The sequence below is a fragment of the Dipodomys merriami genome, unplaced genomic scaffold (genome assembly GCF_024711535.1).
Source record: "Dipodomys merriami isolate MVZ:Mamm:240054 unplaced genomic scaffold, mDipMer1.0.p SCAF_476, whole genome shotgun sequence".
Classification (NCBI taxonomy): Eukaryota; Metazoa; Chordata; class Mammalia; order Rodentia; family Heteromyidae; genus Dipodomys; species Dipodomys merriami.
The window spans coordinates 412,263-430,912 of record NW_027206042.1 but is presented as its reverse complement, the minus strand read 5'-3'; the positions used below and the strand labels follow the sequence as shown (position 1 = coordinate 430,912).

General features: G+C 36.2%; 1 protein-coding gene across 1 annotated transcript in view; it reads left to right on the top strand.

The window, feature by feature from the left end:
• LOC138808754 (tyrosine-protein kinase FRK) overlaps window positions 1-13,743 on the top strand; it is an 87,399-nt gene extending 73,656 nt beyond the window's left edge. The window contains exons 5-8 of the mRNA XM_069994936.1: window positions 651-809; window positions 9,788-9,969; window positions 11,380-11,545; window positions 11,933-13,743. Of these exons, the coding sequence (XP_069851037.1) occupies window positions 651-809; window positions 9,788-9,969; window positions 11,380-11,545; window positions 11,933-12,144 (719 nt within the window). The 3' untranslated portion in view covers window positions 12,145-13,743. The remainder of the gene's footprint in view (window positions 1-650; window positions 810-9,787; window positions 9,970-11,379; window positions 11,546-11,932) is intronic.
• Window positions 13,744-18,650: the final 4,907 nt, after the last annotated feature.

Sequence of the window (18,650 nt, the reverse complement as noted above, 5' to 3'; positions counted from 1 at the left end):
TTGATAATGGAAGCAGATAATAAAGGAGAAAATGTTAAATATCAATTTCACTTTAAATCTATAAAGCTGGTGAAAAGAAGCTGTACCCTTTGCATATGTCCTTGAATGTTTTCTGCTTAGCCTGTGGTCCATGTACCTATAAGAGGAAGGACATAAATTCGATAGAATGCCACTTTTTAAAGTTGTTACTTCCAGCTATTCCTATAAGCAGGGACCCAAGGGTAGGGCAGCCATCAGTTTCTCCCTGAAACAAAGAGCTCTGAGTTGAGTAATTAAACATTCAACATACTTCAGTGTTCATGTTAATAGATTCTCTTCTCTTTGTGTTCTGAAGATGTCCACCTTGTTCTATCAATTAGACTGTCAGTCTCTCTTGTTCTCTTCATTTTTCATAGGGGACCCAGATCAAGTGCTCTTCACCTACAGGTCATCACATATAAACTGCATACCTCCTGATACAACAACACATCTGGTAATTAGGTTGCCCTGGTTGAACTGATTCTCTTCTTTGATAACTTGGAAGATTTGTGACACTGATGCTCTTACATTACTGAGAGGCAGGAGGCAATCTCTGGTGATTCCCACCAGGCTGCTGTAAGAATAGGAATGGGTCAATAACATAAAATGATTTCCTCCTTTTCTTGTTTCAGGTTCAATGGATCCAAATGACTTCCTGAGGGAGGCGCAGATAATGAAGAGCCTAAGACATCCAAAGCTTATCCAGCTTTATGCTGTTTGCACTTTAGAAGATCCAATTTATATTATTACCGAGTTGATGAGACATGGAAGTCTGCAGGAATACCTCCAGAGTAAGTGAAAGACTTAAGACAAGGGGAAAAAGGAATCTAGTTTAGCTTGTCTTATAAATGTCAATTTAGCAAACCTTCTCTAACCCAAAGGATATTCACTGTGTATCTATCTGCAAGGGTCAACGCTGTGACATTGAGTAGCTCAACTAATAGTTAATAGTATTTATACAGTGTATTAAAGGAGAGGAGAAATGTTTCTGTAGTAGAAGAGCAAATTGTTCACAGTGGACCCAAGTATTAAAATGTAATATGGGAAACTGGTGAATAGATGCTCTGCATGATGCTCTGTTTTTCTATATGAATCAGACATTATTCATCATGGCCCAATATATTGTATTGTTCAAAATTTGGGAACATAGACTATTTGGGGTCATACAGGGAGAAAAGTATCCTGGAGTTTTTTCTTTGTATTTGCTAATATTATACTTGTTGATGTTTATAATACAATAACAGCTAGGCAACATTATATTTTCAGACTACAAAGCAGAAACATACTATTGCTTTCCCTCAATCTACTTCCTGCAGTCAAAGAAAACTTAAGGGCATTGTGAAACATTGATGTTTATTAAAATGAGTAATTTAATAAATAAAATACTAAGCATCAAGCTCTTAGGGAAAATTCATATTCAAAGACAGACTTTTTTCTAATTTTTTTTTGATGTTGACTGAATAGATGAGAAGGTGAGGAAAATGGAAAGAGGATTTTAGGGCAACTTGTGAAGCTGGTAGTTCTAAACTACAACACAAAATAACAACAGCAAATATAATGTGGTCTATTTAATGCCATAAAAACCAAAATATACTTAGATCATAAAAAACCAAAATATACTTAGATCTCTTTTTTAATTCAATACATTTAATACATTCAATACATTTGAGAATATGTCACCTGCCACAGAAAGACTACCTTCAGCTATGGACTGCTTTTGTCTTATTCCCCAAAGTACAAGAGTGACAGGGTATCATATCTAACAATGTGTTTTGTAAAGCTCACATATAATATGGACATTAAATACATGATCAACTTGCGGTTTTCAGACCTAACAGAAGCAATTAGCTTACTTGTTTTATCTGGCTTTCAATCTTCCTTTTCGGATCAGTTCTCAATTTGTGCATACTTCTTTTAAAAATTACTTTATTATAAAGATGCTGTACAGAGGGCTTACAGTTACATGAGTAAGGTAATGAGTACATTTCTTGTCAAGCATTTTAACCCCTCCTTTGTTTTTCTCCTACTAATTTTGAACTCTCCAGGAATCTTTCCAAGCGTATTCTGTTCTCCTGTTCACTTCAGCCAGTGTCATTACTTCAATGTATTAAGGAGGCCCCAATTTTATTCCTTGCTTCTGAATAATATACTCTGCTGCTGATAGAACCACAATCTTCACTTGGATGCTGAGTCAGTTTGGAAGATGTAGCTATGGCAGTAGCCTCCAGACACTAGGGACTCCACTTGACAAGTGTTTTGTCCTCATTTTCCATGTGTAAAATTGGTTGCCTGGTGGCTACATTTTATTGATCACCTTTGAGAAGAAGAGGATGGGACTGGTTTCACCTTGACTCTGGAAGCTTCTGACTAGAAGTGATCTAGGTCATTGCTGTGTCTTTTTTGTTTGGGCAAATGCAATCAAGTGGGTTAAGAAAGTATGATCATTTGAAGTACTACTGAAGAGAAGAAAAAATATTTTCATACATCTCTAATTTCTACCACACAACTCACAAGGATATGCCAAGAACTGATCATCTGATTTTCCTATTGATCTGCTACTTTTCCAGTATTTCTTTCTTCGACGATGTCAATACTCACTTGACCTTTGTGTCATTTCTACATCTATATCCCATATCTAACCAAACATACCTTTTATTGTTTTCCTTTCAAACATATCCAGTGTTTATTATTTTTGCTATTTTAATTAGTTACCTTTCTCAATGTTCTACCCGGGTTCCAGCCATCACTGGCTATATTAGGTTTGATAATAGCATCTTTATTAGTCTGTCTTTGTTTTTTGCTGTAAGGTTTATGTACAGGGGTCACAGTTACATAGGTAAGATAATGCATACATTTCTTTTTGAACAGTGTTACCTCCTCCCTCATTTTCTCTCCCCCCCCAACTTCCTTCCTCCAAATTGTAAAGTTCATTTCCAATGTAATGTCTAGTGAATACCATTAATTCTCTTCCTCCTTTTTGGTCATTTTTAAAAAAAGCATAATAGAGAAATATAATTAAAATACAGATCAGCTTGCCCCTTCTCAGGTTGAAGCTTCAAAGACTCTCACTGGTTCTTCTTTTATTTCTTTGGGGAAACTATTTTATATACAAGTTGTATTATAACAACCCAGGTAACAAGGAGCAGTATTAAATAGAACATGTTCAAATTTAATAGCACTTTAATGGGGATAGTAATGAGCTATCTTTTGCTTAGCTCATAATCAGGTGATGGGGACATAAGAAACTTAGTGAGAGCAACGAGGATTGTGTCTCTTCAAAAGAACACACAGTTCATAGCTCATTGGTTCTTATATCTGTTTAACTCAGAAAGTCTTGTCTGGGCTCTGTATTAGTTTTTGGCCTTATCTCCTACAACATTCCTCTTGTTACTTGGTACCTTCTTTCCTATTCCTTTTACCCTCCAGTCACTCTTCTGCCTTGAGGTCTGTGTTTTTGTTTTTGTTTTTGTTTTTGTTTTTTGCTTGTTTTATTCCCCCATGCTGTTTATCCACATGCTGACTTCTCATTTCCTGAAAGTCTTTGACACTTCCATCTTGGTGAGTTCTTCACTGATCACCTGTCAAATTTGAAAACTATTTCTCCTGGATAGTCAATTTTTTATATTACATGACTTATTTATTTAGCTTATTTTTAATATCTTCTAAATACAATTCTACAGAAGGCAGAAAGTGTCAACGTGGTAGAGCAGTGTCTGGCATATGGAATGAGTGCATTAGATATGTGTTGATGGATTGAGTAGTTGAGACCATACCAGACCTCATAAGATTGGGATTTGGAGACAAGTTAGTTTGAGACTCTTGGTATCAGCTAGAAGAGATCCCATTTAGTAGCCTGAAAAATTTTCTGGCATTGAGCATTTGTATGTTTTTTTTGATGTGGTTTTATCAGGGGCTGATTCTGAACTATTTCATTTTCTGGGTTTAGTTACCTTGACAAGTTTCCTAAGGCCTTCATTTGTAATAATACCTAGCAACCAGAAAGGTTAATGAATATATACTTACTGTATACTATCCCCTTTCAATCAAAAGGTGTAAATTTAATCAAATGATCTTGACATGAATCTGTCATACTTAAGTAGCCCATTAGTTTACACATCATTAAATTGGAAGACAATTTTTATCATTGAAAGTTGAGTATTTTTGTTTTACTCATTATTTTGGTGCAGATACAAAGTGTCACAGGTTTGTGAACATTTATACTGGGATATATGATGGTTGTGTTACATGTATCTTCTGAGGTTGTTTTGTACTTTTAAAGCTACTGCCCTGTTCACAATAGCACGTGTATAATACACAATTTCCTCCAGTATGCTGCCTGCCAGTAAAAACCTTTTATTATCTACTGTAATAGGATTATATGTTGTATTTGGTATTTGAAATAACACATATTTTTATAAAACAATTTTTGTAACCTCTAAGCTTAGCTGAGTTTCCCTTTGTAATATTGTTCTCTGAAATCGGAGAGATCGCCCCCAAACGACAACAACAGAAAACTTTAACACTGAAGATAATTGATAACAGGTATTTCAAACTGAAATTTAGAAAGGATAAATATCTATATCCTCTTTCATGTGGTTAGATTTTTCCTCAATAAATACTTATAGAACATCTACCATATGTATGCATTAAAGTATTCCTTAAAGAACATAAAACGTTTTCTATTTTCATAAATCAAGTCTCAGCAGGGTGTTCCTCATTCTTCAGAACAGTTGATTTAGACCGACTGAAGTAGACAAGTATGGTATTTCTATTGAGATACCCTTCAGCTGACTCCATCTAAATAACAGTGGTTGTCTTCTGACTTCTGAGTACTTACTGGTTATATGTGGGGTAAATTTAGGGAGGGGAAATAAAAGAGTTTTGGGAACATAAAATTTCAGCTTCAAATATACATGGATTTGAATCTTAACTGTACAACCTATTGCCTACTCTTAAGAGAAATAGGGAATCCTATGAAATAGAGACAAGAGTAAACAATACTTCAAACACTTATTCTCAGTATCAAATTTAGTAATTTAACAGAAATCAATTGTATGGGACAGTGGTGAGAGAGGAACATTTAGATTTTTTTTGAAAACCATGTTACATGGTTACATGGCTACTGACACAGCAGGCATTTTTCTAAGTCCTTTATAAATATTAACTTGTGAATTTTTCTGACTACCTTAAGAGTTAAGAATTGTTAACTACTTTATAGTTGAAGGCCCTGAGGTATAGAGAGCATCAGCAACTTATTTAAGATGGAAATTGGGCTCCATAGTTCATGCTTTTAACCTCATAGATAGCACTGATGCTATTTTCCTAACATCAATTGCATTAGTTGCCTATTGCTTCAAAATATCTGGCATTTATTACCTCATGGTTACTATGGTCAGGAATCCAGAGACATGCTGTATAGTCTAGAATCTCATGAGACTGTGGGCAAGATATTGGCATGTGCTCCAGTTATGAAGGCTAAGGTTGGTCCACTTCCAAACTCACGTATATGATTGCTGGCAGGAACCGATTCACCCTGGGCTATTGGATTGAGGAGGTCCATCCTTTTCTGGAGAAGGCCTATGGTTCTTGCTACATTGGGAAGTAGAAACATGGCAACTTGCAAGTGAGCAAGCAATAAAATGAAAGAGAGTGGAGAGCATCAGAGTTACCAGTTTTTCAGAATTTAATCTTAGACGTGATCACTCTAAGATCTCATCATTTCTGCCATATTTATTTGTCAAATGGCCCAACCCAGCCTTGCAGAAGGAGGTTTAGGAGGATTATGAGTGTCTGGGGAGAGGCATTTATGAGAACATTTGGAAGCTTCTGTTTAGTAACCAACTTGCCTTAATTCCCATACATTTCTTTTCTTATTGAGAAAATTTTGTATCAAAAGAAATTGCTATGCCATGACATACAATTGGTAAGTCTTAGTAAATTAGCACACAAAAACATTATTTTTTATGTGGGCTAAACTTTTCTTTTAGGTTGTTTCCTGTTTGATATTGGGATTTAAGCTTCATCATGAAGCATTACTAATGTGAAATTCTAGCTCTAGCCACAGAGATGTAGGAAATCTTAAGCATTGGACATGGAAGTAACATATTTAGTTGTTAGTTTCTGTATATATTGTATTGATCAGAATTCATGACAGGGTCCAACTTAACTGCAGAGAGAGTTGGGAAATGTAGTTTTCTGTGTGTTTCCAGGGCAAAAGGATTTAAAAGACAAAAGGAAGATGGGAATGGTGGATCCTGCCTATAATTCCAACACTTGGGAAGTGGAGAAGGAGGATCTTGAGTTTAAGACCAATCTGGGCTGTACATATATATACATTATATATATATATTCATAAGCTGTATATAAGTTTATGCATAATATAGTTATAGTTATTTATAAATTATATTTATAAATATAATGGTTGCTATGGTCAGGAATCTGGAAACTCATTACAATATTCTCTTCTCATAACTCTAAACTTGTATATATAAAGTTTAAGCCAGACTGAGCTACAGAGGTATGTTCCCCAAAATCATGGGCTAGGGATTCAGGTCAGTGGTAAATTGCCCCTGCAGACCTTGCATATACAAGGCAAATGCTTTAAAATGCTTTACCACACACACACACACACACACACACACACACACACACACACACACACACAGACAACAGGATTGTGAGCACTTGGTTAGATTCACCTCACAGCCTATTTGAATATGTTGCTTGCCTTCCAAATAATATATGCACATACGCAACAGCACACTCTGTATTTAAGGCTTTCCTTTTTAAAATTTCTCTCAGCTCTGTTTTGTTTTATTCCATACTGGGAAAGATAGCATGTATGTAGAATGGGCATAAATCATGTAGTAGAGTTTAAAATGCAGTTATAAAGCAAATAAGTACAGTACTGTGCAGCCAGTGCCAAAATCAAGAATTAGAACATGACCAGAAGTGGTGCTATGGCTGAAGTGGTAAAGCACTAGCCTTGAGCTGAAGAGCTGAGGGACAGCGCCCAGGCCCAGAGTTCAAGCCCCACGACTGACAAAAAAAAAAAAAAAAGGATTTGGGCTGGGAAGGTAGCTCAATGGTAGAGTGCTTGCCTTGTGTGCATGAGGCCCTGGGTTTGATTCCTTAGCACCACATAAGCAGAAAAAGCCGGAAAGTGGCACTGTTGCTCAAGTGGTAGAGTGCTGGCCTTGAGCTGGAGAGCTAAGGGACAGTGCCCAGACCCAGAGTTCAGGCCCTTTCACGGGGAAAAAAAAAAAGAACATGACCTTTGCATTCTGTACCAATCACAGCTCCTCACTGGTGCTGCATTTTCTGGGAATTATTTTCCTTCAGCATTACTTTTATTTGTACCAGATTTTATTCTCTTCTCTTTTTGATAAAGGTTTTGGAATTTTCCCTCTTCTCTAGACTTGTATTCAGCTCTCAACATCTTCTACACTATGTTTAGTAAAATGACTCTTGCCACCATAGCCACCAATGATTCCTCTTACATTATATTCATCAGTTGCCTTATAGTCCTGTCTTTCTGAATTGATAGATGAAATTTGACAACTATAACAATTTTCTCTTCCTTGAAGCCATTGACTCATTACAGTAGATTCTTCTAATGATTCTAGCTGACTCTCCTCAGTTTTCTTTTTTGTTGTTGTTGCTGTTGGTCCTGGGGCTTGAACTCTGGGCTTGAGCACTGTCCTTGAGCTCTTCAACTCGAGGTGAACACTCTACTGCTTGAGCCACAGCACTACTTCTGATCTCCTCAGTTTTCTTACAGTTCTATTTTCCTCATGAATCTATTTCTCATGAATCTGTAACTTCTGGGAGTAAACTCTACTTTTTATGTTTTAACTCCTGCTCATAAATTTATATCTATATCTATAGTTGTTTATCTATAGAAACTTATTTCTATAGTTATATACACTCATATAAGATGTGGACAATACACTTGATTTCTTTTAGCCACTTCCACAGAGATAATTTATATGGATCCCTAGCTTAACAAGACTTGAATGATTTCATCTTGCTTAGGAACAATGACAAAATTAACAGCTATAATCTATTGAAACTTCTAGGCACCAGATATTATTTTAAGTGGCTTGATTTTCATTTTAACGGCTAATTCTATAGGCTAGTATTGTCAATGTACAGATGAGGACCAACTGAGAAAGAAATATATTAAGGATATTATCTAAGGTCACAAACAAACAAAGAGCCTGGCACCAGTGGCTCATGCCTGTACAATCCTAGCTACTCAGGAGGCAAAGATCTGAGAATCACCTTTTGAAGCTAGCCTGAGAGGGAGAGTCCATAAGAGACTCTTAGCTCCTGTTAATCACCAAAAAAAAAAAAAAAAAAAAATCAGAGGTAGAGCTGTGGCTCAGATTCATTGCCTGGGTCCTGATTTCAATCTCAGGTCTAGCATAAACAGAGGGGGTGGGGGAGAAAACCTTGGACTTAATATTAAGTCTGACATTCCATCTTCAAATCACAATTCTTAATTCCTTTATAATTGCTTTCTCTCAAGTCAGAGCTTATGTCTAAACTTCATGACAAGTTCAATGGGCCTTGCAATAATATTTGGTTTATTTAGAAAAAGATATAATATTTGAAATTTATGTGAAACTTTAAAAAATTCTTCATAAATTTAGAAGATACTACTAATAATATGGCAGATTAATAAAACCCAGGAATAACTGATGTTATTTCAGAAAGTCACCACAAAGTAGCATTGACTTCTTCTTTTTTGGGGCAGGGGCGGTCCGGACGTGAGCCTGAACTCTGGGCCTGGGCTCTGTCCTTCAGCTCTTCAGCTCAAGGTTAGCGTTCTACCACTTGAGCCACAGCGCCACTTCTGGCTTTTTTTTTTCTGCTTATGTGGTGGTGCTGAGGAATCGAACCCAGGGCCTCAGGCATGCAAGGCAAGCACTCCACCACTGAGCCACCTTCTCAGCCCAGCATTGACTTCTTTTACTAATCATGTAACTGATCCTACTATGTAAATTTTCTATACTTAGCTATACACAACAAGCAGTATATTAAATGCCTATTTAAGATATGTCTATACCTAAAAAGATGCACAAGCTGTTCTAACAATAACTGGTTAAGAAAGCAATTAAATAAGCTGTGTGCCAGTGGCTTAAGCCTGTAATCCTAGCTACTCAGGAGGTTGAGATCTGAGGACTGTGGTTTGAAGCCAGCTTGAGCAAGGACATTTATGAGACTATTATCTCCAATAACGTACTCAGAAAAAGTAAAAAGTGGCGCTGTGGCTCAAGTGGTAGAGTGCAATACAAAGAGGCTCAGGAACATGGTCCAGGCCCCGCGTTTAAGCCCCAGGACCAGAAGAAAAGCAAGCAAACAAATACAAATTTACTAAGGTTATTAGTTCAAATGCAATATGCACATTTTATAATGACTGATACATCCTTTATTTTTATTAGTGAGCTAGATTTAAAGAAAAATCTGTCTTTATTAGATCAGTCAACAAGAAGATGGATCCAAAGAATAAAGCAAACTGTACCATGTTTCAAAGAAATCAAAGCAATCTAGAAGCAGCTAAGTGGCTATGAGTCAGTGACTTGTGATATTGAAAAATAGCAATAACTTAGCTCTTTCAGATAATGGTAGTTGTGTTTTGATCTCAGGATATCTTTTCTCCTTTCTCAGATCAGTACCACATATCATTCATCAAAAGTCCCAGAATTCATCCAGTAGTCTAAATATTTTCCAATGTCATTCTCTTTTGTTTTCTCTTATTGCTTAGATGATGCTGGGACAAAAATCCATTTGCCTCAACAGGTAGACATGGCGGCCCAGGTTGCTTCAGGGATGGCTTATTTGGAGTCTCAGAACTATATCCACAGAGATCTTGCTGCCAGAAATGTCCTCGTTGGTGAACATAATATCTACAAAGTAGCAGATTTTGGACTTGCAAGAGTTTTTAAGGTAGATTTGATTTTGTTTTAATTCATTTTGTACTAGGTTTACATTCAGCCTCTAAGAACACTACCCTGTGTTATTCTTCAAAACACCATTTTTCCAAGTCCCTAGTTCACAGAACACTTCAAATAGCCCAAGACTTATAGTCTATCTGTCTGTTCCAATTTCTTCAACATAGGGAAGAAAAACACAGAAAATAATGATCTACTTGAGTTGTAAATGTGTAATTGTGTCCTTGAATTTATGGTCTGCCTTTTCATTTACTACCAGTATTTCTTCCTGAATTTCTTTTACAAAAGCAACATACTTTATATGATTACAGAATCTATTGTTGCTTACTCTATGCCCAACTAATCTACATGTTGCCAGAATTCTACAAGTCTGGAGGGTGGAATCCTCTGGTTTGAACTCAGGACCCTATTCTTGTTAGGTTGGGCTAAGATTTTAGCCATTCATCCAGAACATTTTTATTTTAGCTATTTTTAGGAAGGCTCCTACTTTTTTTGTTATGCTTTGTTTCTTTTTGTTTCATTTTATTTTTGCCTGGCCTGTGATCCTCCCACTTATGTCTTCTATATAGCTGGAATGAGAGAGCCCAGCTTTCTTGTTGAATTGAGGGTCTTACTAACTTTAGACCTAGGTTGACTTGGAACCATGATCCTTCTGTTCTTTGTATCCTGAGTAGCTGGAATTTCAGACATGAGCCAGGGTGCTGGCTACAGCCACCAACTTTTAAATTCCCCTTCCTTAACCTACTTGGTGACATGAGTCCAAAATATACTAACATAGAAGCATAATATTAGGTATTTATCTCTGGATTTACTTTTAAATCTTCATATTATACCTCTAAAATATGGATATGGGACATGAAGTACAACAAATAAAAGATTCCCTTTTGATCCTCACATACTCATCAACTTTCCTTTTGGTAAGCTAATTAAAACCCTAGTGAGTTGATCTATTAGTTTGAATCATTTGAATTCTATTTTTTCAGCATTAGCAAGTGGTTATTTTGTAATTATCAAAGCCACTGGCTCTTCAATATCACCAGTAAATTAAAATAACCCCAGACTTCGCTTCCTTTTCTTTTACTAAATTTCTAAGCATCATTTGTAAAGCATCTTATATGAGATCTCCCAATATAATAGAATAGTCCTTCCAGGGCTGATCAAATAATAGTAGGCTGTCAAATAATATTTTATTAATGCAATTCCTACATTTTTCAACCTTACCTGTGTGACTCAGAATTAGCTACTATAATCATCAATTGATCTAAGATCATTTTGGATATTTTTCCCTCTAAAATTTAACATGAAACTTTAAATGAGTGAGGGAAGCAAAACAAACAAACAAACAACAACAACAAAAATCCCCAGCAATACTTTAACTTGGATCGACTCTTTAATGCATTAACAGGTAGATAATGAAGACATCTATGAATCTAAACATGAAATCAAGCTGCCAGTGAAGTGGACTGCCCCTGAAGCCATTCGTACTAATAAATTCAGCATTAAGTCTGATGTGTGGTCATTTGGAATCCTGCTTTATGAAATCATTACTTATGGCAAAATGCCTTATAGTGGTGAGTAATGAATTCCGAAGTGAGCCTTTCTGCTGTAGGTCACTTCCTTAGGTGTGCCTTGAGCTGTTTTTCCTAGACTTAGAGGGCAGAGTGATGAAGCTGACCAGACTCGGTGCCTGTGAGGGCTTGAGGGATAAAATTTGATGATGATAATTTACATTAATGAGGTGGCTTATTGCTTCCTTCTCCTTTGCTCTTGAATTGAGCTCTTGTAGACAGACACAACTTGCTGCAGGATTTAATCTCTGCAAACTGGGAATTGGAAGGTAGATTCCCATCATCTTGCCCAGGAAATTGATTTGCTTTGCAATCTAGTGTATTGGTGCTTATGAACTGAAGACTAATCTTTTGCTTGTTTTTGTTCGTTCCATTCTATATTGTTTTCAGGTATGACAGGTGCTCAAGTAATCCAGATGTTGGGTCACAACTACAGACTCCCACAACCAGCGAGTTGTCCACAGCAATTCTATAGTATCATGTTGGAGTGCTGGAATTCAGAGCCTAAAGAAAGACCTACCTTTGAGACACTGCATTGGAAACTTGAGGACTATTTTGAAACAGACTCTTCATATTCTGATACAAATAACTTCATAAGATGAACATTGATGGAAGCAAAAAAAATCAAATAATCAGTCCAGAGACACAATGTTATCAGCCAATCACAATACCCATTTATCTTGACATGTGTGGGTAAAAGGACAAATTTGGCCATGTATTTCACAAAAGATTATATGTATATTTTATTGACTGGGAAACACTACAGAGCAGTAGAAGGTGGTTTATCATTTTCTCAAACTGCCTGGCAAAATCTAACACACTTAATGAGGTTATTTTTCTTCTTAAAAGATCCTTACATTTCTATTTATTGTTTGAAATGCCGATCAAGAGAATCAACAGATGATAGTCAATTTTTACGTGGTGACTGTTGTAGCATTTTCCTGTTTACTGATTAGAGTGGTTATTCATTATTCCTCAGATTGCTGAATCCCATCAAGCTGTTATTATGAAGGAATTTGATTGCATTGCTGCACAGCAGGACCTGTGCTTTGAGATTTTTTCCCCTCTCTTTTAAAATATCCTGTAACTACAATGATGGGAAAGCCATGTTAAATGACTTGATTGTACTTGAAGTAATTGCACATATTTTTCTTATGCATAAAAAAATGAAGCAGCTGTTGAGAAAAAGAATTAAAATCGTTCTCGTTTTTTAGAAGGAAATGATGGAATTTTTCTATACCTCAGTATGTGTCATTTGAGAATCATCTGTATTAGTTTTAATCTCTTAATGTTAAGAATCAGGTTGCAAAGCTGTTGAGTTATTATGTACAGAAATATGTGACAGACACCCAATAGCCCACAAGGTGTAAGAAGTAGGTATTAAAGTCATTAAGCAAAACAAGGTAAGAGTAGTATTGCTACAGCCTTCTAAGTCATTTTTAAAATTGGTACCTAAGCCACTTTTAAATAGATCACAAGGCAAGTCAAGCTCTTTTCAGATCTAGAGGCTAGGGATAATGTCTGAACTAGGTTATAAATATAAACTTGACTCCTAGATGAACTTTTTTAGCTATCTTAAATTTGTGTTAACCTTCGTAACAATGTTACTGCCTTCTTAAGCAATGGGTATATCAAATTCTCTGCTGCATTAGAAGAATAACAAGACTTCTCCACGTTAGTTTCAAAGTCAAATGTATGTTCAAAGATGTGATTCATAGCAATTAGAATGAACAAGCCATGAGAAAACATATTGTTTTGAGTGTATTCCCTTATTTTTCTTTGAGAAGAATATGTCTATGAATAAGCAAGAAACCAATTTGTAAACTTTTTAAAACTCAGGGGCAAGAGGTAAGGAAGGTGCCAGGTTTAATACCATTAACCCTCAATAATGTTACCCCAAACCTCATATAATCCTTATTCTCAATGTTTATACCAGAGTGCCAGCAGCAACTAGGGCTCTTTATTATCTTCTCACTTTGCTAAAGCTAGATGGAAATTTCACTCTTAATCTCCATGATTCTTTTTCTGTGTGGGTCACATGTCCACTCTGGACTAATAACACATTTCATATGGATGTTGAGTGGCTTAGAAGAAGGTCTGACATTGAACATGGGAATGTGATTGTCTTCCCTGGAGATTAATTGGTGTGTTAATTTAGCTGAATAAAATTAGAGATTAATTGCTGGAGAGATGTCCATGAGAAAATCATCTGAGATAAACTAATTATTAGAATTAATCTATGTGCAGATATATCTGTCTGTGTGTCTATCATCCCACACCTCCTTATATATTAGGCTGGTAGGTGAGTACATACAGAAACTTTGCTGAAGACCTGATACTACAATGGGTTTGTGGAGCTAATAATTATAAAACCACTTATAGAAGCAAGAATATCTGTAAAGTATGGTCAATATTAATATTTTCAATCACTCGATGACTTAAAAGATAACTTCATTTATTTATTTAAGTTATATTGTCTAATGTACTCAAGGAGTAGGTTAGTTAAAAATTAGCAAAACTTAACAGAAAATAGCTCCTTTCCCTGAGTTCATTTCTTTGGGTTCAGTTCCGCTTGGGCATAGGTAGAAATGAACCGAAACATTCTCATTTTATTGTGCAAATTCAACCACTCAATAATTTGTCTTTCTGTGGTAAGTAGTGAAAATAAATTTTTAAATAGGATCTGGTTTTGAAATATAAAAAGAAGGTTATTCCTTTCTTGTTTTAATACCACCTGAAACTCATTTAACTTACTGTGTCGGATTCTTGGGGACATTTATGTTCAAGGTTCTGTCAAAGCAATCTATTATTCTTGTTTTTACCCTGATGGAGCATGGGGAAAAATAATGGATTCAGTTATGAGAAGCAGTAATAGATTTTTTTAACTGACATAAATTTCTCTCCCTGTATAGAATAAAAGGATCAGAGAAAGATAAGTTGAATTTTCTTACAGTGAGCCAGATCTTGTTAAATTTACCTCCCATAAATTGTAGCAAAGTACTTCTTATGTAATGTTTTATTTATGTAATTCAGGTATTTGGAGGTGGTGGTGAGGGATGTGAGTACATCATTTCATGTGGTATTTCAAATCTCTTTTGACAAAAACCTTACGAATTTTTGTGATAGGAAAAAATTCAAAGTCCCATTAAGCCACTTTTTTTTTTTTTTGAGAAGGCAAAGAAAGAAATACGTTTAAATTACCTTAGGTCAAAAGAGGCAGCTGTGAACTCCTGGTAGTTGTGCAAAACGGAAGATTTTATCATCTAAAACAATGGTAAAGTCAAGCGAGGAGAAGAAGGCTGCAAATTGTGTCCTAAGGGAACAAGTCACTTTAGAGGACACCAAAAGAACAAGCCGCTGGGGAAATGTCACACTGTGCCCACTTACACCCCTGACTCAAAACATGTATCTGGCGGGCGACCACAGAGATCTAGTGAACCATGAGAGACCCTCACTTTTCTGACTCGCTGGTGGCCCAAAGGAAATCTTCGCTCTGGACGGATGGCTTCCTGTAAGCCAGCTGGAACTTCCCGGAGGAAGCGGGACCCAGCTGGTGTTCGGTGGTGTGTCAAGCATATGCTGTACTTGTAATCAAAATGTTCATGGTGAGGCTGGGCATATAATATCGGCACCAAACAATCTTGCTGGCGGTGTGTTTGTGGTGACTTTTTAGGATGGTTTAAAACAATACCATTATGTAAATTAGAATGAGGGTGGTTTCAGTACTCTATTCAAATTGTATCATGTTCTCTCATTGAGAACACTCTTTAGAAAAAGTAAATGAGGTCGGTGTATTAGTAGTACCAGTGGACTCATCTACAAATGTTTGGTTCTTGGCTTTCCTGGTTTCCTTAAGGAGAATTTTTCATTTATAATCATCAACATAATGCAAAAAAATTCTCTATTGTGGAGTGAAAACAAAAGGTAGAAATTTTGGTAGAGGAGAGCTACAGATCTTTTAAATCCATGACCATAGCCTATGTTGCATCATTGAACACTTTCAGATTTTTCTCTTTTATTTTAATATTTTACTTAAGAAATTGAGTTAGAATTTCACTATGCACATAGTGCAGGCTGGCTTCTGACTCACAGTCCTTCTGCTCAGCCTCTGCCTCCAGAGTTCTGGGATTATAGCTGGATACCACCACGCTGCCTTCTCTTTGCTTTGTTTGACAGAAATAAGGCTGGTAAATTTCTCAAATTATTGATTAAATTGAGAAACTAGAGGCACAAATGATAGCCAGCTAGAAAAAAGAATGGAATTATGTCATGGAACTGGAGGAGATCATGTTAAATAAAATAAAACCAGACACAGAAAGACAAGCATTGCTTGTTTTCTCTCATATGAAGAAACAAAGAAAGATTTTTAGGAAGAATAAGGGAGGCTCAAAGGGGAAGAAGAGAGTGAGAAGGTTAAGAGAGGGTAGAAAGGAGGGTAGATATGACCAAAATGTCACACATACATGAATGATGATGTTTCAGTGATTATTTTTCTGATTTAATAGTTACAAGTAAAAATAGTCAGTAAACATTGAATTCCAGAACTTTAAGGAAGTTTAGCTTCAATCTACATTCAAATGATAGTAACTCCATGGGGTTTATAAGAATAGGCTATAAGGAAAGAGGTATGCAGTGGTTTCCACTTACTTTTCTCATTTGGGTAATTAATCCAATAGCTTCTAAATCAATAAGCTTCAGTATAATATCCTTTGCCTTTCTGTGGGAAAAGTCAGTTTTTTTCATAAAAAGAGGAAGCAATTGTGGGGTGCCAGTAGCTCACGCCTGTCATCCTAGCTACTCAGGAGGCTGAGATCTGAGGATTGTGGTTCGAAGCCAGTCTGGGCAGAAAAGTTCCTGTGAGACTCTTATTTCCAATTAACCACTCAAAAGCCAGAAGTGGTGCTATGGCTCAAGTGGTAGAGCCATAGCACAAAGAGGCTCAGGGACAGCACCCAGACCCTGAGTTCAAGTCCCACAACTGACCAAAAAAAAAATAGAGGAAGCAACTCTGATTGCCTTAAGTGTCCAGTTATAGTATAGTTCAGAGGTTTACAGACATACATTATAATAACCATGAAATTGTATGTTGGGAAGAAATGGCTAAAAGTATTGTATATGGAATAAGTGAAATATTTTAACAATTTCTTAGATATTAGTATATAGTCTTTCATTATACTGCTTGTGAATTATATAAAACTGATTTTTATTAACCAACTTACACCTAAATTTTATGCTCCATAGAATTTCAGCGGAAAAACCTATACCATATATTTTAACCAATCTTTAAAATCTACACTTACTAATAGGTTGAGAAGGTGACAAATAAAACCAATTAGTAATATAACCATACTCTGAAGACAGAGAGTGAGATTCTATCTCTTATGAGCTTTCATACTTAGATGTGCAGTTATATTAGAAATATTTTACACGATTATATATGCAACAAATGATAAAAAGACCTCTATTAATTGTACCATTGTGATAATGTTACTAGTAATTATGATTCAAATGCAAGTATTTAATTAAAGTAGTCTATTTTTGTATTTTTAAAATACTCAGGAAAAAAAGGCTTCTCTTGGAGATATAGTTTACCATAATTGCTATCTTTAATCATGCTGATAGCTATAAAAACAGATTATTTTTAGCTTGTAAAAGTTGAGAGCTTCAGAGGTGAAAGTAGTTGTGACTATATAGCATAAAATTAGTATGTTTCATAGCAAGTAAAATAATTTATCAGTTGAGTTATTTAAGAGTGTGTATGACAGTGTAGGCAGTGAGTGTAGGAATCCAGGAGGTATAATATGTCACCTTTATCAAGGAACTAGGCTGATGGAGAAGTCACCAGCACTTACATTGGTGGTTGAAATATGAACCTTGGTGAACCTCCAATGAGCAATTTTGGACCCAGTAGGTACAATGCTGTTATTTTTCCTCATACTCACCGACAACAGCATTGTTGTCAAGCCATAGCATAATGACTGCACCCAGACACCCTAATGCTGAATGTGAGTCTATGAGAAAAGGAAAATGATGCAGCTGAAGAACAGAAACAATCTGTTTCAACAGGAATACAGGAGTGAGGGAGAAAAAAGACCCAGGTTAGGACTAACCAGGTTATGGAGGACAGTATAGTTTGAGCTACTAATAATACTTTTTAATCTCACAGGACAGCTACTGAGAACACTTAGAAATGTAATCTGGATTTTCAAATACTATTTTCACTAAAGTACGGCTTAAAAGACAATAAGCATGGGCAGAGAGGATAATTTAGGAAGGCAGATTTTCTGGGTAAGGGATTATACTCTATGTGGTTATATTAGTGGATGAAAAACATGCAGAAAATCATAACAACTGGTGAGACATTTGGAGGCAGAGTTATGTATCAAGAACAATTCCATGCATCCTCAAAGAGCAACGGAGATTTGGGACAACAGAAGAGAAGCAGATGGATAGGATGACTGCAAGAGATAGCAGCTCAGTTTAAGGTTATTACAACACATCCAAATAGAGTTAATGAAGGAGTTGGGTGCTTGTAATTGGGGAGTAGAACTGAAGTATGATGCTAACTGAAAACTAAGGAGGTATTGGAAAATAAATGTATAGATTCATGCTGAGGGGAATAGTCTGAAGAAAGAGACAGTGAGAGCAAGAGAGAGAGAGAGAGAGAGAGAGAGAGAGAGAGAGAGAGAGAGAGAGAGAGAGAGAGAGAGAGAGAGAGAGAGACAGAGAGAGACAGAGAGACACAGAACAAAAGGGTTCATCTGATATCAGAACCCGAAGAGATGGGGCATCAGAGAAGTGGGCAGACAATCAGGGGAATGCTATCCCTGGAGTAAAACAATAAAGCATAGCCTGTTGTACTGAATATTAAAGAGAAGTCAAGAGAAATGGAAAGTGATGGTTGTGCCTTAGCCTTTAAGCAGCTCTGAGGTTTTTAGGAAGAGCATTTCTGAGAAGGAGAAGCAAAAGTCAGACTATACTGGGATAAGGCACAAGTGAGAAAGAATTTGGGGCAACATTTATCATACTATCACACTGGGAGCACCTCTTGTAGATGGGTATAAAAGTCAGATGAGACATAGATACCAGCTAACTATGAATATGAAAT